We start from the raw sequence: 26,805 nt of genomic DNA, 5'->3' as shown, positions 1-26,805 counted from the left end.
TTCCCTTGCCATGCAAACCTTGTCAGAGTTTGCAGGCTTCACTTTCAGGTGTAGCCTTTCATACTTCCTTTTCATTAATGGGTAAACAAGTTTCACTGAATAGTCTAATTTGTCCTGTTTCATTGTGTATTTCAGCTACTACTCCTTGGTTTGAGTCTTACAGAGAGTGCTTTCTTCAGTCCATGCCTGCATCTGATCACGAATTCTTAAACCACTATGTTGCATGTATCCTTTGAATGTTGCAGACCGCTCCAGGGAAGGCTGTTACAAAATGTAATGTAGGAGACACTGAAAGTTTTGCAGTAACTCTTTCACAATTATGATTTGAAGCCTATGTATTTTTCTTCTATGTCTGACTACACAGACTGATTTCATAAGGGTGTAAGGGTTTTCTTTGTGACTGTTTGGCCTGAGTTTTTTTATAGTGTTCTATTGGGTTTTTTTCCCCTTCTCCACACACTCTTTTTGTGTCAAAGTGAGCTCAAAGACAATACCTGTGAGTGAAACTCCATCATCCTCAGACACTTTCTGCTGTAGCTCTTTAAGTATCTCTTGTCCGTCCCTTATGTACAACAGAGGAATGTGTATTTGGGATGCATCTGCTGCTTTTTAATAGGTTTTTGTAAGCAGATGGAGTGGTGGAGGTTGGGGAGATGATATTTTGGAAATTTGGTGAACTTTGAGCTATGCTGGATAAAAAGAAGTCTGGAAAGATGCCTGAATGCTTTCACATTTTTTTTTACCAAAGCTTAGGCCTAATTTGCTTGTCTACAGGGAAATTGAGAATAATCACTGTTTCATGATGTAGCTGGTGTTAAGCTTTACAGTAATTATGATACTGCAGGTTTTATGATGCTCCATTATTAATTCTGTACTGAGCATTATAATTTCAGTATAGTGGAAAGGTATTATAGTGGCCACACCTGTGCAGAATTAACTTTGCAAAATACTGATTCTGGCTTCTGAATTTTAATAGCATTTAAATTATAGCTTTGCTTTCTGGTTTCTCTGAAGTAATGTTTTTTGATTTGGTGAGTAGATGGAGCAGAGTGGGATGTTCCTTATTAATGATTGTGAAGTTGCATTGAGGTAAAAATCTGACCACTTCTGCTTTTTACTTGGGTGGTGTTGCTGTGTTTATGAATGCTGGTCATTACTGTTGTTCAGGTGATAACTTAAGCCCCAACTCTCCTTGGAAGTTGAAAGCTAAAATACGGTGGGGATGAATTTCAGCTACATGTTTGCTATGTGAACATCTGGTCTCTATCTAAAATCTTGAATTGGCTATCATGTAGCAGCTTAAACTTAGATTCACTGTCAGAATTGGAGCAAACTACTGCGTCTCATTTTACAGATGTTAGTTAATTGATTGCTTTTTATTGAGAGAAAGGCCAAATTCTAATTGCACATACTTTTGTGGCAGCATGTTATACATACCTAAGTATTGTATCATCTATTCTATTTTTACACTTCCTGTTTTATTCTATGATCAGTGGTGTCCCTGTGTTCTCTGGGTATATGTCCTTAATGAATTCAGGTATGCTGGTAGTTTCTTCTAGTGAACCTGACCCTGTGGAGCAGTTCCTGAAGCTGTCCCAAGAACAGCATCGGATTCAGCACAGTAGTGAATACTCCTATCCCAAGTGGTTTATACCAAACACGCTCAAATATTATGTGCTACTGCATGATGTAAGCACAGGAGAAGAGCAAAGGTGGGTCATCTGCCTTCACTGAGCTTACAGATGAGGTCTTTGACCAAAATGTTTGTGTTGATAAATTCTGTTGAGATTAGACATGCAACAGGATTCATTAGCCAATATGCTATTATCAAGACAGATATTTGAAAGTATTATTTTTAGAACTTCTTCTTGTGTTCATGTAAAATGAAGTTAATCAGTCCCAGCTTTTGGGGTAGGTGCTTTCTTTGGTACCTTTCTGAACTAATTCTCAAAGATTTTCAGTTTACTCTTGCATAATGGATTGTTTTAAAAATAGGAGAATTTTCCTTTTGAGCACTATAGATAATAGTCTAAAATAGTTTGTTGCAGTACATGCTCTAAAGTTAGTTTGATATCAAGACAGGATAAATGTTGTTTTACTGTTTCAGAGCTGACTCCATTTATGAAGAGATGAAACAGAGATATGGAACTCAGGGTTGCTATTTGCTGAAAATAAATTCTCGGGTGTCTAACAGAGGAGCAGACGAACAGATACCAGATCCTTGGAGTCAGTACCTTCAGAAAAACACTATCCAGAACCAGGTAGTACAGTATGCTAAAAACAGATCTTACCGTGCTTATGAAAGTCCATTGTAGTTGCATTAAGTTTCACCTTAGTGTTATGTGTTTCTACAGAATGGGTAGGCAGTCCAGACACTTCTGACACAGTTGTGGCTTTTTGTGAGGGCATGAGTCCTCAGTAGGAACTGTCCTCTGTGCTACTTGGGTTGACAGTAAGGTGCACTGAAATACTGGACTGTCTGAAATAGATTGGCAGGAACACAGAAATAATAGACAATAAATAAGAAATAATAAGAGTTGTAAGAGGAAGTAACCTCAGAAGTGCCGTGTTCATAGCAGCATTCTACCTTCATGTTTATTTGTCTTCCTCAGTCTTAAATTTTTTCCCTGGGTCTTCTGTACTTCACTAAATAGTCTGGGTGTGTTGTTTTGTGGGAGTATGTGTGGTTTTTGTGATAACTTCTTGTGGGTCTAGTCTGGTCTGTCATCTGCTAAGATTGCAAGGGCTATAGTGTGTTTTGAGTTTGCCATAAATATCTGTATTTTTGGCTTTAGAACCAAAAATACTCTTTTTTTGAGTTTGCTTTTGACTGACTTGCAGTTATAACTCCTTATGATTAAAAGGCTTCTGGAATCATATTTCTTTACCAAATGTAGCTGTCTATTCTAGGTAGCCATTCTTGGCATCAGCTGCCACTGAAAAGTCAAAACATTCCATATTCTATAAGCTAAGAGGACCAGTGAGTTACAGTCCACCATAAACGAATCAGATATTTTTCTTTTTTTCTGTCTTGTGTGAACTGTGCAATATAGATCTTTGTGTGTGTGAGCTTATTCAGGAACTGCTTTAGGGAATATATTTTTGCTGCTGTAGGCATTGCTGTGCAAGAGTTGGAGTTACTTTGATTGACAGGGAAGCCAGTTGAGCAAGTTAGAAGGGACTTGATTCATTTGGTGAATATGACTTTCATCTTTAAAATAAGACAGTTTTTTAAAGCCTCAGAAACTACTTAGAGAAGTTAATACATATGAACAAACACACTGCTGTAATAATTCAGCTAACTTTTTGAAACTGACAACTATTGTTTAATGACTTTTTTATTTCATGAGTAGTCTTAAAGTTCTGACTTTTTTCCCCTCTCTTTTCTGGCAGGATTCCTATGAAGATTATACTGTTTCAAACAAGAACACTGATCAGTTGATATCAGATGGCATTGACAGTGAAATTAAAGGTATTTTTGTAGCTTTATGAAAACCTTGATCTTACAGTGTTTACACAACTGTCTTTTGTCTTGGACAGTATTTAATTAGATGGTCTGTTAGGCTGCTCAGAGTAATGGTTTTTTAAATGCTCAAAGTGTCCTCAAAGAAAAATGCTGTGGTACTGACCTACTGGATTGGTGACATCTCCTTAATGAGGTGGTTAATGATGTATTGGGCTCATATTTTGTAAGTCTAAGCATATTGTCTGCAAACTCTGGTAATTAGTGAAAATAGCATAGGTTTAAATGGCCAATTTTGGTAATAATGAAAGTTTTGGTTTGTATACTTTGCTATAACTTGGAAGCTGAGCTTTTGGAGTTTGTCCTTGGTTTTGATATTAAATCTGTAAATGTTAGGGAAGTGCTTAATTTCTAAGTTGATTGGAAGCATTTGCTTTGTAACTCAGCTTGTGGATGGGAGAGGATAGTAAATGAAATTGAGTGCAAGTTATTGCACCCTTAAACACAATTAAAATAGCTGTGTAGGATTCAGATGAGAGGCATCACCAAATAGGGAAAAAGTGAGGTACCCTGCATTGCCTGGCCTGCCTCAGCCCAGATCCCTCATATCTCACCTGAAAGGCTTGTGGAGAATCTAGCATGTGTAAGAGACCCTACAGTTGCCATCTTTGTAAGGCCTTGCAGCCCAGATGTAATCTAGGAGCTGTCAATTGAACTTTCAAAACTCAGGATTAGATTTCATGAGTAATATCCATTAAGGATTTGCTTTCACAGCTCAGCTTTGCTTGGTGCCACATAGAGCAAGCTGATTTTTTTAGAAATAAGAGGACTGCTTAAGTCTTAGAGTGAAGCAGTGTCTCAGTCTATTTCAGAGAGCTAAATACAATAGTGATCAGCAGTCCTTCTCATTGAACAAAGAGGACTTTGGAGGAAATTGTTTTACATCATGATTGCTTGGAACAACATGGAAAATTAGGTCTGTTTTGTTGGTTTTGTTTTTTTGGTTTTTTTTAACCTTAAAACATTAGCAGAAAAAAAGAGAATGGACCCAATGGAGCCATTGTAGTAATTGCTGCAATCCCAACTTTGATGAATGCTTTATTTTGATTTTAATGTTTCCAGTTTTCCTTCAAAGTTGTTAATATTAGTCAGCATACTGGAAGATTTTTTTTTGCACTGTAGTTGAGGACCAAAACCGTGCATATTTAGTCATGTTGTAATTCTTGAGATTGCCTGAACTTTCTGAGAATTTCAGGAATGATACAATACTCAGTGCTCAGCTGCTGCCTGCTTAGCATTGATCTGTAGTGCAGAACAGTTGGTGAATTGCTTTGCTTTCCAGAGTTCTGAGTAAGGGAAGCTTTGAAGTAGGTTAGTAAAAATGACCTTTAAAACCTAAAATATTTAAGTAGCTTTATACTTACTGGAACTTTTCTTTCAATCTTTCAACAGATGGCTTGTCAAATAACTTTAAGGCTCACCCCCTTCAGCTGGATCATCCCAGTGGCAGTTTGGATAGCACTGATTACATGAAGGCTTCTACATCACTTCAGGACTCAAAGAAGTCAAATTCTGGGACACCTCATGGTGCTTGTTTAACTCTCACAGATCACGATCGAATTAGGCAGTTCATACAGGAATTCACATTTCGGGGACTTTTGCCACACATAGAGAAAACAATTCGACAGCTCAATGATCAGGTCAGTTTACCCTTAAAAACACTTTGTGCTATAATAAGGAAAAATGGTTAGGGTATAAATCCAATTATTCAGAAATCTGTTTTGACAGTATTACTTCTTTCTGCATCTAATGATTCAACAGTCTTGCTGAAAACTTGTAGTAGATTTAAGAGAAATAACTGAAGTTTTCTCATTATTATTTATCTTTTATAAAGACAAGAACTAATTCGTATCAAAAACTTCAGTGCAAGGTGGCTTCGTGGTGAAAACCTGTGTGACTTGTCTCTGGGGAAATCTGTTGTACCTTAATATTCTGTGCTTTTGGATGAATCTGGCATGGGGAACAAAATGGACTTTGTGTTTCAACAGAATATGCAACTAAATTTAAGAAATTTATTTAATCAATAGTTGTCTGCAAAAAAAACAGTCCCCCTCAGTTGCTACTTGACATGGAGGAAATGCAGGGACACCCTGAATTGTGTAATACTGTTGATTTCAGCAGGTTTTGCAGCTGAATATGCTTCTCTCAGACAAGCATTTTTTGGAAGTGAGATTAATATCATGTCCATGTTTAGTCAAGGTCATGCATTTAAGTTATTTGGGTCACAGTGAAGTCCTTTATTTTACAAGTGTTTCACTCTTACATGGGCTTAAGCAGCCGAAGAGATGGATTGACTTACATTAGTACAATCAAATTACTGTATTCACATTAAGTTTTGGACCCAAATATCAGTCAGTTGTCTGACTTCTGATTTTATTTTGATTGGATTGTCTACTCAAGTTATAGTTTTAAGTATGAGGGCTTTCCATATGAAGGGTCATGTTGTGTTAGGAATGCTCACTCCCTGAATTGACTTTTGGGAGTTGGTATGTGCTGACCATATTTACATTTAGTAAGTTTTATGGACAAGCATTAAAAAGAAGTGGTTACGTAAAGTGTAGCAAACAGGAATGCAGTGATATGTTCCTCCTAGTCCTGGTAAGAAGAGAGAGATTTTCTGCTTTTTAAATTGATCTTTAAAGAGTGATTATAGTTTGCCTTATAGGATGGGAGTGGTAATTCCCTGCAGAAGTTTCTTTCTAAGTGGAACTTATCTAAAAGAATGAAGTTGTGTAATGCTGCTTGCCTCATACCTTTGAGACTTGAAATTGATGTTTGTGGTGTGATAATGCTTTATGTGCATGAGAGAGAAGGTTCTTTCTTGTAGTATGCGCTTAGTCTAGATTTTAGGTTGGACTACTACCCAAAATTAGGTATTCTGATTATTTAGATTTTAGTTTTCAAACAGATGTAGCAAATGTTCAAGTTCTTAAGATGCCTGTTTTACAGAAAGAATAAAAAAACTCAACTCTAAACCTCAACTGTCTGAGACAAAATAAACATAGGAACTATGAATATATGAATATATAAAAATAAATATAAGAGCTTCTATCTCAATGTCAGATTAATTCTAAGAAAGAGGGTTCTTATTTATTTTACTCCTTTAATTATTTCTGGTTTTATGGAAGAAAAATCAATTTACAAGTGAAGTTTGACTTTTTATATTAGTTTAACTTAGGCCTCTTGCAATATAGTGCTCTAATTCTCTAATTCAATGTCTTCCTCCAGTTAATATCCAGGAAAGGCTTGAGCCGATCACTGTTTTCTGCTACTAAAAAATGGTTTAGTGGCAGCAAGGTTCCAGAGAAAAGTATAAATGAGCTCAAGAATACTTCTGGTTTGCTGTAAGTAATCTCAGACCTTATTTTTAGTTCTAAACTGCAAATGCAGCCTTTTTTTGGGGCGGGAGGGAAAGCATGTGTTTGTTTGATGGTGTTCTGCAAAGTGAACTAAACCAGCAGTGTTGTGAATGATTTCAGTTAGAAAAATCATGAAAAGTACTGTGCCTGAATATGGGCAATAAAGAAGTAGCAGAACTTAAAGAAGAAGGGGTAAAATAGACTGCGGAGTCATCTGCCTGCTCTATTTACAATGAGGCTTCCTAAGTTAATATGAACACATGATTTTAAGAGTATTAGTCATAAAAAGAAGCTATGGTTTGTCATGGGGGATTTTTCAAGAATTTGTACAAGCTTTCCCACCTGTCATTACAGCCAAACTCCATGTATAGGTGTTTTTGCTTATGTAACTATGCAATTTGTTCAGCAGAGTACTGAGTGTATTGCTTTTACAATGTGTTCAAGAGCTAAACTAAAGGGAATTTCACACTTGGTGCACCTGTGTCTTAGTATACACTAAACCCAGGTTTTAAGTGTTAGCAAAATACAACTTCTGTATGATTTGGTAATTCCCTCTGTGAATTAGGATGTATAATCTTGAAAAACAACTGTCTTTACTACAGAAGTCTAAATAATTTTGGTCATTGTCTAGTCAAGGTTAATGTCCTTGACATGCATATACAGCTTCAAATGTCTGTGTTGTGTGTCTTTGGATTCATAATGAAAATGTTGCTAATTCCAGCTTTCTGTTTTGAACTTGTAAGCATAGTTCACTTCTTACAGCATCTGACATACAAGTGTTTGTGAAAATGTATTTGATTATCACTGCAGTGAATCGTATGTATTGGATTAACCAAAAATTAGATTGATGCTTGTAGAGAACAGGAACTTGCAGTGTTTTGGCATAAAGCATAGTTGTTAGTGGACTTATTAATTTCAGGAGAAATGTGGAGAAATAACAACTTGAAGCCAAGTGAACAGTCAAAGTCTTATTTTTTTTTCCTTCTCATACAGTTCTGCTTAGCTCTGATGGTTAATCTGACTGAGCAGTTTGAGTGGTAGTTATAAACTCCATTCAGTATTTCTTGGCTAAGACGAGTGTGTGCTTTCAGTGATACTGAAACAGTGAATCTTGCTAGTAAGAAAGTAGGATGTGAAGCCAAGTTACATGTGGAAGCAAGGAAAGAGATTCACTTTTCTTGGCTGTTTTGGGACAAGGCTGAGAGAGGACAACTTTGAATTTAAGTATTTGTATTTGTAGGTATCCACCAGAAGCGCCCGAACTTCAAATCCGGAAGATGGCAGACTTGTGCTTTTTGGTGCAACACTATGAACTTGCATATAGCTGTTACCATACAGCAAAGAAGGACTTCTTAAATGATCAGGCAATGCTTTATGCAGCTGGAGCACTGGTTAGTACTTCACGTAACATGAACATTCTGTGAACTTTTTCTAATAATCTCTAATATTCGTCTGGAGGTAACAAAATGCAATCTCTGTTCTCCACCTCCAAATTTGTAAGGGTCTCCTCAAATCTGCTGCCTATCTTTAGGAAACTCTAAGGTGTTGTAAAATCTGTTTTCTGCTGTTATATGAAGGAAATAAAGGTATGAATAAGAACTGGAGAGTTAATTCTTAAATTGTGGAAAGGAGGAAAACTAGAATGCAACCTCCAGAAAAATTGGTCTTTAAACTGATAACTCAGTCAGACATAAAATAGCTTTAGAGTATCTCTTTTAGACTTACATAAAATACTTATTTGTCAGAAAGTCAAGACTCTGTCACTATAAATATGGTATTGCACGTGTTTTTGGGTGATTTAAAACTTGAAGGCTACACTTTGAGTATGTCACTACTGAATTTCACTCTAAACATATACTCATTCATAATTTCCTCCTAAGAATGATGGTGTTTATGTCTAAAATAATTTTAAACAAAATGAGTGGGAGTACTGGGGGAAAATGAGTAATTTTATCAATTTTTAGAAGATACATATTTTAAACTTTAGTCTGGTTAACTTGCTAAAACTCGAAACTCTGCTTCATAGACCCATGGAAGCATTATTGTACACCTTTGCTTCTTGATTAAAACTTTTACTTAAATATCTGTTTTTACAGTTCAGAAAGTTGCTCTGCATTTGGATAATATGAATAAGCAGAATAATATTAAGAAATCTTAATTTCCAAATGAATGGAAGCAGTCTTAATTACGCATTTGTTGCAATTTACTGGTCTTAATGTTTACTTTCTGCAGAAAATCTTTGCTGTAATATTTTCAGTCTGTGAGAAAAGCAGTAAAGTTTCAGACTGTGTGTTCACTAGAGTTTCCTTGGAAGCTAATAATGTAATTTCATTTAAGCAAAACTCAAAAAATAGACCTCATCTTAAAATACATGTTAGTGCTACTTTGCAGGAGCGATCTTCCTGATAATAGGAAGTTCTTTTGGATTTGTAAAACTGCACTGAATCAATGCTTCTGCACAATGTTGGGTGTACTGTCAACTGTGCACACTTCTGTGTGTAACTCTCTGGCTAATTACAAGCAGAGCCATAAATAGGCTGTTGTATTAAACCTTTTATCAGTTACAGTGTATTGGATACTTTTATATGCCAGTAACTGATCAGATGGAGATCTTGAATATAATAGCTATTGAAACATGTTCCTCAGTATTTTGAGGTTTATGATTTGTTGAAAAACCTACATTGACTTTACTGGATTTCTCTTGTAGGAAATGGCAGCAGTGTCAGCTTTTCTTCAGCCTGGAGCTCCTAGGCCATATCCTGCTCATTATATGGAGACAGCAATTCAGACCTACCGAGATATCTGCAAGTATGTTGTTTACTTTTGTACTGATCTTTGTACGGTGAAAGTTGAAAGATCTGGTGGCTTAACTTTCTGGCCTTGCACAGTAATAGTGCCAGTTGATCACAGAATGATGGTAACATTTTAAGGGGTAAGATAAACTAACATATCTAGGATAGCATGAAAGGAGATCTGGGCTCTTCTTAACAGAGTGCTTATTGAACTTGTGTATGGAATTCACATGGTAGATTTTTAGGTAGTGGGATGGCTGCAAGGAGGGTTTCTGTGAGAAGACAGCAGGAGCTGCCTGTGGCAGAATCAGTTTTCACTCATCTCCAAAATGAACCTGCTGCTGTCCAAGCTGGCAGTGCTGCTACCTCTGTGATAACACATTTAAGAAAGGGTAAAAATAGCTGTGCAGCAGCAGTGAGAAAATGAGAGAAAGAGCCCTGCTGATGCCAAGGTCAGATGAAGGCAGGACTTCCTTGTAGCTTGTGGTGAAGACCATGCTGAATCAGATTTTCCCTTGTGGCCCATGGAGGTGCATGGGCAGGCAGGGATCTGCACTGTAGCCTGTCCCAATGCCAGAGCAGGCAGATGTACTCTGAAGGTGGCTGTAGTCTGTGCAGAGCCTGTGCCACAGCACAGGGGAAACCACACTGAAACAGTTCCTGAAGGACTGTACACTGCAAAAACGATACATGCTGGAGCAATTCTTGAAGAGCTGCATCTGTGGGAGGGACCCCACACTGAAACAGGGGAGGAGGATTTGGAGGTAGAAACACCAAAGGAGAAATGTTATAAGTTAATGTTAAAAGACTACAGCTTCTTTTCCGTGTTCCTCTGCCTTGCTTGTGGGGAGGAGGAGGTAGAAGAGTTTGGAGTGAACTTGAACCTGGGAAGAAGGATTAGTCAGGAGGTGTTTTATTTCTGTTTTATTATTGATCACTGTGCTATTCACTTATTAATTGCCAATAAATTAATTTAATCTTCCCCAAAACAAGTCTGTATTGCCCATGACTAAATGGGGAGTGGTCTCCCTGTCCCTTTCTCACCACATGAGGTTTTTGGTCTGATCTTCTTCCTCTGTGTTGCTGAGCAGGGGGTGTGACAGAGCAGCTTGGTGGGCACCTGGTACATGGGTACAACTTGCCAGTACAACCTGCTTCTGTTGGACTTCTTGTTTATCAGATAATTTTATTTGGTACTCTTACAAACACAATAATATTCTAAAAAAATGCTCTCCAGCTTTAACTTTCATAAAGCTCCTGTTATAGTAGAATTGGACACTTAATGTGTCGATTTGTATGTGGTTGTTTTGTGGGGAGTGACCTGTCATATATTTTGCTTTAAGAAGAATAAGCTACAGAACCTCAGTCTGATGTCATGTCTAGCAAATTAGTAAGATTCAAGATAAAAAATTCTCTGAGGTTTATTTTGATAAATATTTATTAATACATGCATGTTTTTACTTCAGGAACATGGTTCTGGCTGAACGCTGTGTACTGCTTAGTGCTGAAATCTTAAAAAGTCAAAGCAAATATTCAGAGGCAGCTGCTCTTCTGATTCGTTTGACCAGTGAGGTAAAACTTAGTAGCTTTTTCCATTTCTGCCCTCTCACTATTTGTTTTCTTACTCAAACACTTCTAGGTTGCCTTCTGATTCTTGTGCCACAATATTTTCTAGCCAAAGGTAGCAAATGAACAGGTATAGAGCATGAAGTGAAGAAAACTGTGTACACTGTAAGTGAAGGAACTAGTACAGTTACTCTTTTTCTAGTCAAATGACTTGCTTGACTTCCTTAACCATGCTAAATATGTTATCTTTGGCTTTGTAACTAATTTTCTTTCACATCTGCCTAGCTCTTGGATGGTGTAGCTTACAAACTTATGTGTTAAAAGTATTAGCATGGCTTGCTAGAGCCATAGTGGACACTATCCCATATGTAATCAGAAATTCTCTATAGTTTAGGCAACTAAGAGATTACTGTTGCTCAACTGGTATGAATCATTAGAACATTGCTGTGTAAGTGAAACCCTACACTTCTGTGATATTAATTGGTGGAAATTAGCATGGATCAGCTTCTAACCCAGGAAGTGTCTTGCTTTAAAAGGAATGAAGAAAAATGTTATTCCAGTAATAATGTAGCATCTCCTTTAAAGCATGGAGGGAAGTTTAACTAGTAGTTCTGATTTCATGGCCAGCTGCACCAAATGTGATGCTTCTGAGATCTTCCTTGGACTGCTTAAGCACGGAATAAATCTGTTTAGTTCTGTAGTTTTCTTTCTCTAGTGTCTCTGTAGCTTCATTCTTTCCCTTTCAACTTAAGCTTGCTATCAGTGTTTACAAGAGTAGACTAAGTTATTAAAGCAAGGAATTTAAATCCTGTTAGCTCTGCATGGTCATTTTACAGCTTAAAATTGCACATAGTAGGCCTGTGGAGCATTTTAGTAGTTGCAAGGAAAATCTTCACTGGATACTATATTGGTGTCCCAGGGTATATTTGTAGTCAAGATACAGACTTGAGCATCACTGATAGTATGGAGTTCAGTTGTGGTAAAATCAAGTAGATTCTGTTCTGATTGGTTAAAGTAATATAGCTGTGTCTTGGCAGAAGAGAAGGATATAATAGTAAGAAATTGTACATTAAGAAATCAACACATTCAAAAGGTTCATGTGATAAAAATTCACCAAGTTTCATTGCTTCCTGTATTTTTCAGTCATCCTGGTAGAGGTCTTATTTTTTGTTTTTAGCCCTAATATCTGCAGGGGAAGGGGAGGGTAAAAGGTGGGAGAGTTCTTCAGAGGTAATGGTAAGTGTTTGAAACTGTAGCCTGAGTAACTGAAAAAACAGAAAATACTTCTTTTGTTAGTCATACTGAAATAGGTTCATATATACTTCACTAGAATAAATAAGAACATGATGGCATTGAATAATATTGAAAAATACATTTAGTCTTATTTTATGTACTCACATATGTATATAATGTTTGCATATAAAAGAATCTTCAGCTTCACAGGACTCTTAGAAACTACTGTCCCTCTTAACATTAAGACAAGGCAACTGTCTATGGTTTTATTCCACTCAGGCTAACTCTTCTTTTTTCCTTTTAAACAGGATTCAGATCTTCGCAGTGCACTCCTGTTGGAGCAGGCAGCCCATTGTTTTATAAACATGAAAAGTCCCATGGTTAGAAAGTTTGCATTTCATATGATATTGGCTGGCCACAGATTTAGTAAAGCAGGCCAGGTAAGTATTATCTTTCCACATGGAAAATATGCCTGGTGTAAGTTACTTTGTGTGTTGTTAGTCTGGAAAAAGATGCTTATCTTCTGACACTTCTATGCTACAATATTCTGTTTTGTAATCTTCTGAAAATGATTTCTGGATTGATCACTCTAGCCTTTTAATTCTGTTTTTGAAGGAATGCTGAAGATGGCTGACTTGCAACTTCAGTTTTTATTTCTGGGTGTTTTTATTTCTGAGTCTCATTTTATACACAGTAATTTTGCTTTTCTGGGCAACAGAATATTTTTACTCCTGAGATAAGAGTGAATTGCAGGAGATAATTATTTGTTAAACTCAGCTTATTAGAATAGTAGCAAAATTTAGGTATTTGTATTTCCTGGTGACTTAAATACATGTTCTGTATTGGAGACGCAGGTGTGTGAACAGTTAATCACAACAAACCAAAGCATCTCTGTGGCTGTTAGACTTAAGTGGCAGTTAAAGCAATACAGATCAGATTGTTTTTACTCCCATTCACATTACTTTGCAGGCAGTTCTAATGGTGGTAGGTGAACTTCTTTGGATAGAACTTTTGTGCTTTGTTTCTGCATTAGTTGTGGGGTATATTCTGTAAAGATGGCTTGTGCTTGATTCCTGCTGGGGTTCTTATTGCAAGACAATAATACAGGAGAATCAGGGTGTCAAATTTCTGTTTTAAAGAAAGCCCTGTGGTCTTGGCTGGGGATTTTCTCCCACCCTACCCAATCTCAGTCTCACTGTCCTGATAAGGACTAGAAAAAGTAGTTTTGCATTGTTGGCTTCTGTGATGTTTGGAATAGTAGGAGTACTTCACCCCCTCCTTGGTTTTCTTCATGCAACAGTTTTCCTGTCTATTGTTACGACAGAACAGTAATGGCAGGAAGCTATTGATCAGTTTTTCATGTTTTTATTCTTTTATATCCTGTTCCTTTGTCTGGGAAAGTGAATGCATTTTGTAAAGTTTTGACTTTGTGTAACAGCTCTCTTCACTGTTTGTGCCTAATATTTGTAGGGATTCTGGTATCCAAGAAGTACTTTTTCAGTGTTACAGGAAATGTAGCTATTTTATTTTTCCTTAAAGGTACAAGGCTACAAAAAGGTACTGAAGAGAAATCAGCCAGGCTGTTTAGCTGCAGACCATAATACCATATTTTAAAGTGTCACTAGTACATGCTGATGTTAAGGATTTACTGCTTGTACTCTGCTGTCATCACCATATCAGTGTGAGAGTATATTAGATTTTTTCCCCATTAGTGCTGTAAGTAAAGGAATGCTGTTGCCATTTTTTAGAAGCTGAGACTTTGCTGTACAGTGAATGTCTATACAGCTGTTCAACACCTAGACTTGGGATTGAATGCCGGGGTCCTGAGGTATGTGCAGGAAAGGAACTATGTAGCTTACTGGGATCAGTCCATCTATCTCCCAGTGGCTGATATGATGATTGGTAATTTTTCTTGTATGTAGGGCTGTGTTTTGTTGGTTTTCTTGGCATGGATTTTTGTCCCAGATACGTATACTGAACAGCAGTTGGCTGAAAGTATCACGCTGAAAGTTCAGTTCGGGTGGAATGAAATGTTTTTAATCTAGCTTATGTCCTGAGGCTTGGCAATAGAGCTCTGTAGACTTTAGCAGTCAGTCCTAAACGAACTTCAAACACTGTTTTAAAAGTAATCTTTTCTTATTTGCTTTTCTAACTTACTACCTGTTACTATAGTCTTTGAAAATGTGAACTTAACCTGGAGGCCAGACTCTGTACTGTAGGAACAAGCACTTCGGTGCTTAGATTAGTATTGACCAGATTCTATGAGACACAGTTCTGAAACATTACAGTTTGCACAGTGGCAGGGATGTGGTAAAAAACACTTTTCTGACTTACTGTTCAGTCTTCCTGATGTTATAATTTCAGTCAGTGGATAACAGGAAAATTTGACAAATGACCTTTTTTCTTGCAGAAGAAACATGCCTTACGTTGCTACTGTCAAGCCATGCAGGTTTACAAAGGGAAGGGCTGGTCTCTTGCAGAAGACCACATTAACTTCACCATCGGTCGTCAGTCCTTTACGCTTCGTCAGCTGGACAACGCTGTGTCTGCCTTCAGGCATATTTTGATCAATGACAGTAAACAACCTCCAGCTCAGCAAGGAGCTTTTTTAAGAGAATATCTTTATGTCTATAAGGTAAATTACTTCCTTGTCTCTGTTTCTTGAGTAATAAGTAATTTTGTTGCCACCAATTCTCTATTAAATCATTAAACTATTTTCTGTTTTATCTGCTTTGTTCCAGAGTTTTTTGGGTTTTTTTTAATCTAGTTGATGTGTTCAGATTTTACTTCAGACTTGAAAAAACCTACACATGCTGCATTTCATATGTGTAGTGTTTTCACAGATGGGTATAAGTATGGGTTATTATCACAGTAATGTGTGTGTTTTTATTACAATAAAGTCTTTTTGAGGGTCATAGCTGCATTGTGGTTGTGATAAGTTTCATAGTCTTTTAGAGGAAATTAGTCTGTTCTGTTTTGATCAATTCATAATGATTTTGAGGGCTTTTGATAATGTTTAATAAAGACTAGATAGCTAGCTCTGTCATCATCCATATAGTGAATTTAATTCTTTATTAAGGATAGAATTAAGGATAGGATCAAGTGACTCATTGAGTTGTGTTTAAGTTCATGGGTGATTCTGGATTGCATTATACTATATTCATCATGGGTTGTGTAGTGCTGATATTCCCACACAATATGCAGCCATGTAGATACTGTATTTTAAAGCTTATGAACAGAATTTCTGGGGTGTTTAAGTTATGGCAAAACTTATTCAAAGCCTTGTTGTTGAACCCACAGTTCAGCTTGGTGAGAGTCTTCTTTAATGGTGGTGGGATAGTAAATATAGTTTTATCAAAGTCTGAGTTAGAGAGTCAAGCTTTGCATCAAATAAAGCTCATAACAGCAATGTAACCATGGTAGTGATTAGATATCAGGGTTAAAAGAATTATTCTCCTTTTCCCATAAGGATTTCACAAACTTGAAACACTGATTAAGGAAAAAAAAAAAAGTCGGACAGTTAATTGAAATTATTTATTCCATCTTAAAAGTATTCCCTGTTCAAACATTGAGTGTTTTTAACTTGACTTTATCATTCAACCATTGGTAATGTACATGACACTCTGTTTTCTTGCTCCTTTGCTCCAGAATGCAACCCAGCTGTCACCTGATGGTCCCTTACCACAGCTTCCTTTACCATATATTAACAGCTCAGCAACTCGTGTTTTCTTTGGCCATGATCGACGACCAGCAGAAGGTCAGAAAATTTTAAGTAAACAGTTTCAAGTCCCTTTTTAAAAGAACCAAATTATGAGCAGGAGTTGGTGCCATTTAAAAGAAGTCTGTCATTATGTAAAACTAAAGTGACTAGGTAACTTAAAAATATTTCAAAATAAAAGCTTGAGCTTGACATCTACTGTCTGGATGTTTTCAGACTTTCTGTGTAAACATGAAATCTGTGTGTGTGGTTGTGTGGACTGTCACTGTTTTTCACACCTGGAAAGCTTCAATGCAAGTCTGTAATGAACTTCATGAAAGGGATTATTACTGCTGTAGCAAATACTGGATGCTAGTGGCGATGCTACAAATTAGCTTTACAGTTAACTTCCTCTAGGATGAAATATTTGAAACACTCTGATTCCTGAGTGTGAAGAAAGCTGAGTGGGAATTCTTATATAATCCATGGCTGTACTGTGGAGTTGTAGTCCGTTATAAAGTAGAAATGATCTGTAGCCTGGGTATACTATGTAGCATGCCAAAATCTTGGAATGCTGTGGTATCCAAATTGAACTATATTCAAATGAATCTCAGCGTTGTCTTCCATGTGTGCATTTCAAGCTGCCCTGCAATTCACTTTTAAAAATCAATTGTAGTATAAGAATTATAGTGACCTAGCACTTAAATATTTTAAGAATAGTTACCAAACTGCCAGTGCAGGCCTCTGATGCAGCTGTTGCACATCACTGTTCTCGCCTTTCTCTCTGCAGGTGAGAAGCAGGCAGCTACGCACGTGAGCCTGGATCAGGAGTATGACTCAGAATCATCCCAACAGTGGAAGGAGCTCGAGGAGCAGGTGGTGTCTGTGATAAATAAAGGAACAATACCTTCAAACTTTCAACCTACACAGTTCTGTTTAAATCGCTACTCAGATAACTCCAAATTTCCGCTTGCTGTGATAGAAGGTACAGTTAAGATTTTTACACTTATGAAATAAACTGAGTTAGATAAATTTGTGTGGATATTTCATGTCTTATTAGAGATTTGAGCCAACATTCTTGTGCAAGTTGTTTGTATGTGAATACTCTGAGATAGCCTTCAGATTGTGATGGGGAAAGCCTGTTGTCATTATTTTCTTGCACTTTTTTGATAGAACCAATAACTGTAGAAGTGTCCTTCCGAAACCCTCTGAAAGTTCCGCTTCTTTTGACTGACCTTTCATTGCTGTGGAAGTTTCAACCTAAAGACTTCAGTGCAAAGCATGATGGAGAAACAAAAGAGCAGGTAAAGAAAACTTCATCCTTTTCCAACCCAAACAGCTGCAGGTATGGAGTATATATTGAGTATTCAAAATTCCGGAGTATGAAAACATTTAAGCATAAGCATTAAACATGAAGGTTTAAGTGTAAACTAAAAAAAAAAGGGAAGAAAACCAGTAACTACCTATACAATTTTCATAATATCTAAATTTTCCTAGATCTGTAGGGCACAAAGCAGCCAAGTTAGCAAAAAATTCTAATGTGCATTGTAAAGCTGAATGCAAAACAAAATACTTCTAAGATTTCATTAGATATGTACCACGTCTATTTTGAGTCACACTAGCCTTGACTTGCAAATATGAGTGTCAGTAGGTAGATTATCAAATACCTTTTTCTTATTTGAGTTGTTGTACGTAGTGAAATGTGTGTTCTGAAAAACTGTGCTCATATAACATTGAAATATCTTAGTATCTTGATTAGAAGAGAAATTAGAAAACTTATTGTATTAAAAATTAATGTTTTGAATAATTTAGATGAGCTGTTGTGCTACTGTTTGACTTAATAATTCAACTAATGCTGCCAAAAGCTCTGATGGACTCTTGTCATATCCAGGTTTTAAAGGTTTTAATATATTCTAATATTGAGTAGTACAGTAAATTCCTAAATAATTTGTTTTCCTGGCCAAAACTTTGAGAACACAGTGATCTCTAAAGTTAATGTAAGTATTTACCAGAGTTATAAACATGGTTTTACATAGTCTAAGTCTCAAGGCTTACCATACACTTTCCCTTCTGTTCTGATCTGAACTGCTGCTTTAATGATGTGATAAAAACTTCTGTGAATATCCGTGAAACAGACTGGGAATGGTTCCAATTTATAGTGCTAAATCTTAAATTTCTCTTAAATAAATGTTTACTGAGCTCTCAAGCTGCTTTTTTAATTCATAAATGCTGAGAAGCTGAGCATGTAGCACTTGCTTTTCCAAACTGTTTGGAAATTTGTGTGATTTTTTTTTTCCCTTGAGGAAGGAGAAGGGTATTGGAAATACTATTTATGGCAGTTTCTCTGCCTAGAAGGAATAGTATCTAAAGAGCTGTTTCTTCTTTTCAGGGTACGTGTGATGAAGATATGGTAGGAACTGAAGCAATAGCAGAATTTTTAATTAATAGTGAGGAGACAAAAGTGGTAAGTACTATACTTTGTTTGAAAAAGTCTTTTCAGTATTGAACTTTAGTATGCATTTCAGACTTGTTATGATCTGAACTTAACACTAAGCCAACAGAACACATGACTGAATCAGAAATTCCAGTACCCTCATGTATCTTTGTATAAATGTGACAGGACCAGAGACAGTGGGCACAAGAGGCTGCTCCTGAACATGAGGAAATGTTTATAACTTCATTTATAACACTTACTTATTTTGTAAATGTGATGGTGCTTGAGGGCTTGGCACAGGCTGCCCAGAGAGATTGTGGAGTATCCATCTTTGGAGATGTTCAGGGCCCTTTGGATGTGATCCTTGGCAGCTGGCTCTACATGGCCCTGCTTGAGCAGGCAAGTTGGGCACGATGACCTCCAGAAGTCCATTCCAGCTTCAGTCATTCTGTGATTCTGTTAGTCACAGTGAAAGTTAACTTTAAGGAATTTTTTCTAATGTAATGAGCATTTCTCAGCTCTGAAGTGGTTTGGTAAATTCTGTGTATATGAAATTTTCAATCTAGTAAATGATCTATATTTACAGTTGCAGTTATAGCTGACACAGCTATAAAGTAAATGTAGCCATGAGTGTGTTTAGCAATTGGACATTTAACTGTAATACTTCTTTCTAGTAGCAACAACAACAAAAATTTAACGTATCTCCACAGGCAAGACTAAAGCTCTTTCCCCATCAAACAGGGGAGCTACATATTCTGGGAGTCGTTTATAATCTTGGCAGTGTTCAAGGTGCTGTGTCATTAGATGGGATAGATCCTTCTATTGGATTACAGACAGGTAAGTGTATTATTGCTTTAAATTGTGTGTTTCTGGAAAGAGGAGACATGGCTTCTGCACAGTAGAGCTAAATTCTAGTGTCTAGTGTTTAACTATCGTGATACAAGGCCTTCCGTCAGGTAGGGATGTAGAAATAAGTGAAACAACTGAAATGGAAAAGGAACAAATTGGCTCTTGTAGGAATCCACAAGGAAGGATGCCAGATCCATACTTTACTTCTCCTTTAAAATTTACTAAATTTTTGAATGTAAAAAAATCAAAATGTAAATATTCCATCTATGCCATGTTGAATCTATAACAACTTCCATTTACTCTCTTGCTGTTAGTTTTTCTTCTGCATCTTTTTGCATTGTTAACTTTCAACTTTTTGTCTGTGTTGCACTGAAGTCCTTTTTCTAGATTCCTAAATTTAAATTTGGCTGATAGCCTTTTTTTTTAGCATCTTGAATTCTCTTTCCTTTATATTACTATATTAATTGACAATTAATTGCATGCTACTTGATCTGTTCTGTTGAATCATTCATCTGAAATTGTCTCTCACGTGGTGAACTTAGTTGTTAGATGAAATGGAAATTAAGACGTGTCTGAAAGAAATAGAAGCTTGTTTAGAGGCTGAAACCTTTTGAATAAAAACCATTTAGAGAGTGGTAGCTGTCTTTAAAGGAAATAATCCTCTGAGCGACTTTTCCGGCCTGGCAGAAATTGGGAAAGGAAATAAATGCCATCAGCTTCATGCACTGTCTGCCGCTTCCTTTCCAGTTGTAGTCAAACTATGGAAGGGCAGAATAAGCCCACAGCAATGGATAACTGGCTGTTGGAACTTGAGCCAGCCATGTGTTATGTGACTGTAAGCTTTGAATAGTTCTTTGTTGGTGATGCTGCTTAATCAATGAAAACTGCATTGCATGATAAAAATTAACTTTTGAGATTGGATTGGGAGCTTTGGATCATTTCTTAGAGACAAAGTCAGGAATTACTTAAAAAACCTAACTAAACAAAAGTTTAAAAACCTCTTTTTCAGGAAAGTTTGTTTCCAATGGGTTATCTGTACGAGGAAGACAAGATTTAGAAATCCAAGGACCTCGACTTAATAACACAAAAGAGGAAAAAACATCAATTAAATATGGACCTGATCGACGTTTAGATCCCATTATTACAGAAGAAATGCCTTTGTTAGAGGTATGTAGCTACTTCCTGTTGGCAGTTTGGAGAAAATAGCTAAATGCAGTTTATAAATGCAATTCTAACAATGGTGGCTTGGATTTTGGTAATGCCTAATCTTTCCAGGTAATTTCTGATCTGTCGGTGACAAACTTGTGTAGGTTTTTTTAAATTGAAACTTGAAGCCTCAAAATTAGTATCCTTCTGAAGTTGCTATATTCCCTTTAGAATTTTAGTCGGCAGCACCTTTGGTAGCCAGATTTTAAAGTAAACAGGGAACAGTCAAAGAAGCTTTTTTCTGTTTGCTTGCCATTCATCCAGAAAAGTTACTCCAGCTGGTTAATTAAAATACAGTGCTTTTTCTTTGCAGGGTTATTAAAATGGTAACTGGTTAATGATAGGGGCCTATAGAGTGGGATGGATTAGCTAGAAGGGACTGCAGTGATCATCCAGTCCAGCTGCCTGACCAAGTTACAGGATGTTAATGGCTTGTCTAAATGCCTCTCTAACAGTGTCAGGCTTGGGGTGTCAACCACCTCTCTGGAAAGCTATTCCACCCTTTTGGCCACCTTCTCCATACGGAAATGCATCTTAAGGTCCAGTCTAAACATCCCCTGGTGCAGCTTTGAGCCGTTCCCACCATGTCTGATCAATAGATTTCAGGATGAAAAGACCTCCCTCTTCACTTCCCCTCAGGAAGCTCTAGACAGCAGTAGAGTTTGTGTTAATGGTTGTTCTCACAGCATTCCCAACTTGGCTCAGTGTTCAGGTTTTTATTTTTTCCTTTGCTCTCCCATGCAGGTGTTCTTTATAAATTTTCCTACTGGGCTTCTCTGTGGAGAAATCAGAAAAGCGTATGTAGAATTTGTGAACGTAAGCAAGTGTCCTCTTACTGCACTGAAGGTCGTGTCCAAGCATCCAGAATTTTTCACTTTTGGTGGAAATACTGCTGCTTTAACACCACTAAGTCCTTCAGCCTCAGAGAACTGTAGTGCTTACAAGACTGTTGTGACAGACCCTACCTCTGTGCGAACAGCACTGCTGTCTTCAGCTTCTTCTGCAGACTTTGGGCTTGGCACGGGAGGTTCACCTGAAGTAATACAGGTTCCGCTTCCTGATGCTGTTCTTCTTCCTGGGGCTTCAGTGCAGCTGCCAATGTGGTTACGGGGACCAGATGAAGAAGGTGTTCATGAAATTAACTTCTTGTTTTACTATGAAAGTATTAAAAAGCACTCAAAAATGTGGTAAGTTCTTCTAATCTACCTTCTCTGTCATGCTTATTAGATCCTGTGACTTTGTGATTGTAATGGTAAAGGTAGATATTACTGACTTTCTCTCAGTCTCTCTGATGATGTGAAAATGCCCCGTTATCTGCTATTCTAAGCAATATTTTTTTTATTATATGATCTAATTTCTATAGGAAATTGTGTAGCCGATGCTGCTTTTATTGAACTAGTAAATACTAAATTATTAAAATAAATTAATAGAAGGCGGGTTAATGGAATTCTGTTATAACAACCTTTATTTGTATTTAGTTCCTCTGGAACCACATTGTTCTGAGGTATAGGGTGACAAATCATAACCTAATTGGTTTCTCATTTTATAAAACAAAATCTTGTCTGCATTGAATGAAAGGTTTTGTTGTTAGTTAAAATTTGGTTAGTAATTGTATTGTGATGAAGGATATTCTCTTTCCAGAGGTTAAATACTAAGTTTGATTTGCATACTGTTGTATAGTTCCTTTTTGGACCATCTTGAGAGAGTCCATAGTCAAGTTTGACACAACAAGCTAAAACAGCCCCAAGAAATTCATTCACCACTTCCTGTGGGCAGGCAAATTTTCAGAAAAGGGAGGTTCCGTGACATTTAATGATTACTTGGCAAGTAATCATCAGGCCCTGCTTTCTCCTTTTCCCTGTTTTTGTTGCTGAGCATAACACCATATGGTATGGAATATCCTGTTGGTCAGCTGGGGTCAGCCATCCCAGTGTGTCCCCTCCCAGACTTTTATGCAGCCCCAGCCTGCTTGCTAGTGGGGTGAGGTGAGAAGAGAAAAGGCCTTGATACTGTGCAAGCCCTTCTCAGCAACAACAAAAACATTCCTGTGTCAACACTATTTCTAGCACAAATCCAAAACATGGCCACTTACTGGCTACTGTGAAGAAAATTAACTGTCCCAGCCTAAACCTGCACACTTGGTGTCTGTACCAGGGTTACTTCAGACAAACTCTAGTAAGATGGACTGAATGTCTTCTTGTGGCTGAAGCTTGTTTTCTAGGCTCGTTCCAAGAGAGAAACAAAGTTTGTGTACTGTGGGACTGGTTTGGGGTGTAAACCAAAGCAGAGCAAGTTCAAGATGGTTGAGAGAGTAGCATATTCTCAAAACTGAAGTCATGTAAATGCACCCTTGGTTTAGATTTTTCTGTAGCTTCTGAAATATCAAAGTTACTATTTCATTTGACTCTAAGCTAATCTCTAGAAATAGGGAATTTGTTCCCTTACAACTCATAGGATTCAGAAACAGGTGCTTGAGAGATGGAAGAGGGTTGTTTGAGTAATGTACTTGTTCCTTACTGTACTGAAGTTTTGAGGGGAACTTCAAAGGAACTGCTCTGGTTTGAGTGCGCTTTGTAGATGGAGCATAGCTTTTAAGTGTTGAAAAAATTATGTAATTTGTACCACTTGAAAGCTACACAGGTACCTGTGTATCTGAACATTAACTGCAAAACTCAAGTTTCTTTAGTAATTGTGACATTGTGAAGTAGAGTTTAGGAAGCCACTGATTTTTCCTTCCCAAAACCAAGTGTCACATGATGTTTGAACATATTCAGTAGGTAATGCGTATCAAACTTCTACATGCCTCTAAAGTGTTTCCAAGTGGAAGTTATGGTAGCCAAAAGCTTCTACATTGGAAAAGCTCAAGTGTTTTGATCGCAGCTACAAATGGAATTGTCAAGATTAATTCATCCTTAGAAAAGCAGAAAGATAATTTTCACAAACGGACTGCTCTCCTGGAGGTTGAGCATACCTGGCAATAGGCAGGGTATCTGTGGTTTGATTCTCTTTTTTTTAATTCTCTTTTCAGGAGAATTTATTGAATGCAGTGGTATTCTAAGTGCTTTTTAGTAAATATTTATGGCAAGAGATGTGACTAAGTAGTGGTCTTTCTCTCACTTACTTACTCAGAAACTGTTTTCCAGAGCATTTGATGGCATTAAATAGCTTAGTGATATCTGTGTGCCAATACATGTGTGTTTGCTTTCACTCTGCCACTTGTCTTACATCTGAAACATTTTTGAAGTGTTTTTCCTCATAGTAACACCTGAACCTTTTTCTCCAATGTTTCACACTGGCTTAGACTGCGTGTTCAAAGAGCACCTACCCATGCAGCAAGGTGGTTAAAAATAAAGTAGGTTTGATAGGGTATCTTTGGTGCTTGGAACGAACAAATTGTCTAATGGCCTTAATACTGACAGACATAAAAGCTAAATTTCTTGATGTCATGTTCTGGGCTGTCCTGGTTGCTCAAAATGTTGTCGTTTTTTTTTCTTTTCTCTCCTCCCTTTCCTAGTCACAGAGTATTAAGGCACACTGCAGTTATTTGTACCAGTCGGTCTCTGCACATTCGGGCTACTGTCTGCAGGAGTAATGCACTTGGGGATGAAGAAGGCAGAGGGGACAACATGTTGCTCTTTGTGGATGTAGAAAATATCAATACTGTAAGTTCTTATTTGTATTAATAATAATAGTACTGTCCTGAAGCTCAGCAGATACAAACCAAGACTCAAGTTTTTCTACAGTAATTTGCAAACAAAAAAAAACTCAAAGCCTTGCATATTTGATCATTCAGTTACTGTTGGAAAGAGTATTAATGTGAAGTTATATCCCAACTCTCTGGAAGTCTCCTGTACTAATCATATTGCAAGACTATAGTTCATAGTGTTTTTAGGAAGATTTATTCTAAATTGATGAGTGTTCTTGGTCTCGGCTTCCAAGGTTGTCTTATTCAGAACTGTGTCCCCTGTCAGTGGAAACACTGGTAGAATTAGTAGTAATGTCAAAGTCAGAATTTAAGCTCCAATTTGAAGGAAGTTTCTCTGTTTACATTTATCACCAAACTATAAAGACATTTTTACTAATATAATCCAAATATAGATATGTCTGTTGACTTACTGAAGCAGATTAAAATACTCAGTTTTTCAAACATGCTAATTTAAATTTACTCATTTTTTTGGCAAAGCTGCTCCCATTTTTTCAATCACAAAGCAAGGTAACTGAATTGTCTGTTCATAGAATTCATAGACACTTAGTTGATAATGGAACCACTGAGCTGATTTGTCATTTTCTTTTAAAGGTGTGTACACGCTGGTTTTTTTCTTCATTTACTGAATATTGTCCACTCCTTTAAAGAGGGAGTAATGCTTCTATAAAGGACTTACCAAGTTAACAATGTGAGGCCTTTTTTTCTACTACTACCTCACTCTTTCCAAGAAAGGAAGCCAACTCCAAAGGCTACATTTTATTATATATATATATCTAAACCCAAAATAGATGTTGAGTTTCTAGGATTTATGATACAGCAATGCTCCTAAAGTAATCCTAGAAACTAAGCAGCCTTGTGGACAGTGTTCTCCATTGGAGTTAAAAAGCCTAGTTTTTGTTAAAGTTGTTCTTAATCTAAAATACTAGCTTGTGAGTCTTTTTCTGGGGAATCCTTATTTCCTCTTTGTGTGGCTTTGTTTACTGGAATTGGAAGTTGCTGTGATCTGGGACTGTTGCTTTACTTTACAATGGGTCTTACATCTCTCCTTGTCTCTAAATACTGTGTGTTATGAGTAGTGTGAATAATGAGTTAAATTAAGATTCTAACAGTGCCACCTTGCAGTGAACACTTACTGTGCAATGTAGCACATCACAGTTGTGACTGGTTTCCTTTGACATAACTTTTGTCTGTTCCACAGAGTGAGACGGGTGTTAAGGAATTTCATATAGTGCAAGTTTCAAGCAATAGCAAGCACTGGAAGCTTCAAAAATCTGTTAACATCTCTGGAGACAAAGGTGTGTATCTTTATCACCAAAATGATGGCAAGTCTAGCTTCTGGCTGATAAAAATAGTTAAAAGAATCTTACAAGGAACTGAATTTGGCTTTTAGAATAATTAGTTTTTAATATCTTTGTCCATTCCAAAAGTAGTAAAGCCTATCTTTTGTTATATTTCAAGAAATATAGATACATAGATGACTTATTCAGACTTAATGAATTTTAAAAACAAACTTAATTTACAGGTAAATTATTTCTGTGATGTAGAGAAATCCATGTGTGAGGTGGCTGATAACTTTCCTCACAAGAAATGTGGTTGTGTTGTGTGCCATTGCTTTGCCTGATTAGCTGTGCTTGTTGGGTGTCATATGTGTGTTTCCTGTTTGTGAATGTTCAGGACTTTTGTGTAAGGGACTCCGATTATGCTGAGAGTGAATAAAAAAAATCTTGCCACCTTTTTCTTTCAGATACTAAACTGGCTAGCAGAGAGCGAGCGAAGTTGTGTTTTAAAGCAGTGAGATGCAAAAACTCAGAAGGTAGGTTTTTTCCTGAATGTGGTAACTTTTTGAAATAAGATACTCTTTTTGGATACTGTATGCTGAAGTTGTGACTTCTCATTATGCTAAAACAGCGCTTTCTCTTTTTATCCCTTAGAAAATTACACATTTGCGGATATTGTCTTTGGAAATGAACAGGTAGGTGGATGGGTACAACTGCGTATTTTGTCTTTTGTAAGGTGTCCCTATCATGTGACAGGACAAAGTGGTAAGGTAACTTAGGCTGGCTTGTAGTCAGGAATATTAGGATCCCAGCTCCATAGCTGAACTACTTTGGAATTACATTACAATGCTGGCTTTTTTGTTAATACTTTTCCTTCCTTTTCAGCTCTTTGGAGTAGTTATTTTAAATGTGTCCCAGGCCTCTAGTTTTCTAGTAGAGGCCTGCAGCTATTAGATTCTTGTTCTTAATTATACTTTTACTAAGACAGGCTAAAAATTCTAGTTACAACTTATTTGAAAAACTGGAAAACTAATGGATGTTGGTTCCAGAATTTCAAAACTACTACAGGAGGTTGCAGTGAATTCAAGGAGTCTGTTTGATTTTTCTAGAAGTTTAGGATTCAGACTACCATGCTCTTCTAATCTTTTTTAAACACACAGATA

At 37.0% G+C, this 26,805-nt stretch overlaps 1 protein-coding gene across 4 annotated transcripts in view; it reads left to right on the top strand.

Moving 5' to 3' along the window:
- TRAPPC8 (trafficking protein particle complex subunit 8) overlaps positions 1-26,805 on the top strand; it is a 52,551-nt gene that overhangs the window by 11,121 nt on the left and 14,625 nt on the right. For all 4 annotated transcript variants that reach the window (XM_064706031.1, XM_064706030.1, XM_064706029.1 and 1 more), the window contains 22 exons: positions 136-225; positions 1,538-1,712; positions 2,108-2,261; positions 3,394-3,472; positions 4,916-5,163; positions 6,752-6,867; positions 8,123-8,273; positions 9,590-9,690; positions 11,141-11,246; positions 12,782-12,913; positions 14,884-15,108; positions 16,122-16,230; positions 16,961-17,155; positions 17,344-17,474; positions 18,560-18,634; positions 19,315-19,441; positions 20,463-20,620; positions 21,404-21,846; positions 24,174-24,321; positions 25,564-25,660; positions 26,110-26,178; positions 26,297-26,337. In XM_064706031.1, the coding sequence (XP_064562101.1) occupies positions 136-225; positions 1,538-1,712; positions 2,108-2,261; positions 3,394-3,472; positions 4,916-5,163; positions 6,752-6,867; positions 8,123-8,273; positions 9,590-9,690; positions 11,141-11,246; positions 12,782-12,913; positions 14,884-15,108; positions 16,122-16,230; positions 16,961-17,155; positions 17,344-17,474; positions 18,560-18,634; positions 19,315-19,441; positions 20,463-20,620; positions 21,404-21,846; positions 24,174-24,321; positions 25,564-25,660; positions 26,110-26,178; positions 26,297-26,337 (3,170 nt within the window). The remainder of the gene's footprint in view (positions 1-135; positions 226-1,537; positions 1,713-2,107; positions 2,262-3,393; positions 3,473-4,915; positions 5,164-6,751; positions 6,868-8,122; positions 8,274-9,589; positions 9,691-11,140; positions 11,247-12,781; positions 12,914-14,883; positions 15,109-16,121; positions 16,231-16,960; positions 17,156-17,343; positions 17,475-18,559; positions 18,635-19,314; positions 19,442-20,462; positions 20,621-21,403; positions 21,847-24,173; positions 24,322-25,563; positions 25,661-26,109; positions 26,179-26,296; positions 26,338-26,805) is intronic.

The sequence above is a fragment of the Zonotrichia leucophrys genome, chromosome 2 (genome assembly GCF_028769735.1).
Source record: "Zonotrichia leucophrys gambelii isolate GWCS_2022_RI chromosome 2, RI_Zleu_2.0, whole genome shotgun sequence".
Lineage (NCBI taxonomy): Eukaryota > Metazoa > Chordata > Aves > Passeriformes > Passerellidae > Zonotrichia > Zonotrichia leucophrys.
The sequence above is the reverse complement of the archived record's forward strand: the minus strand, read 5'-3'. Positions and strand labels throughout refer to the sequence as shown.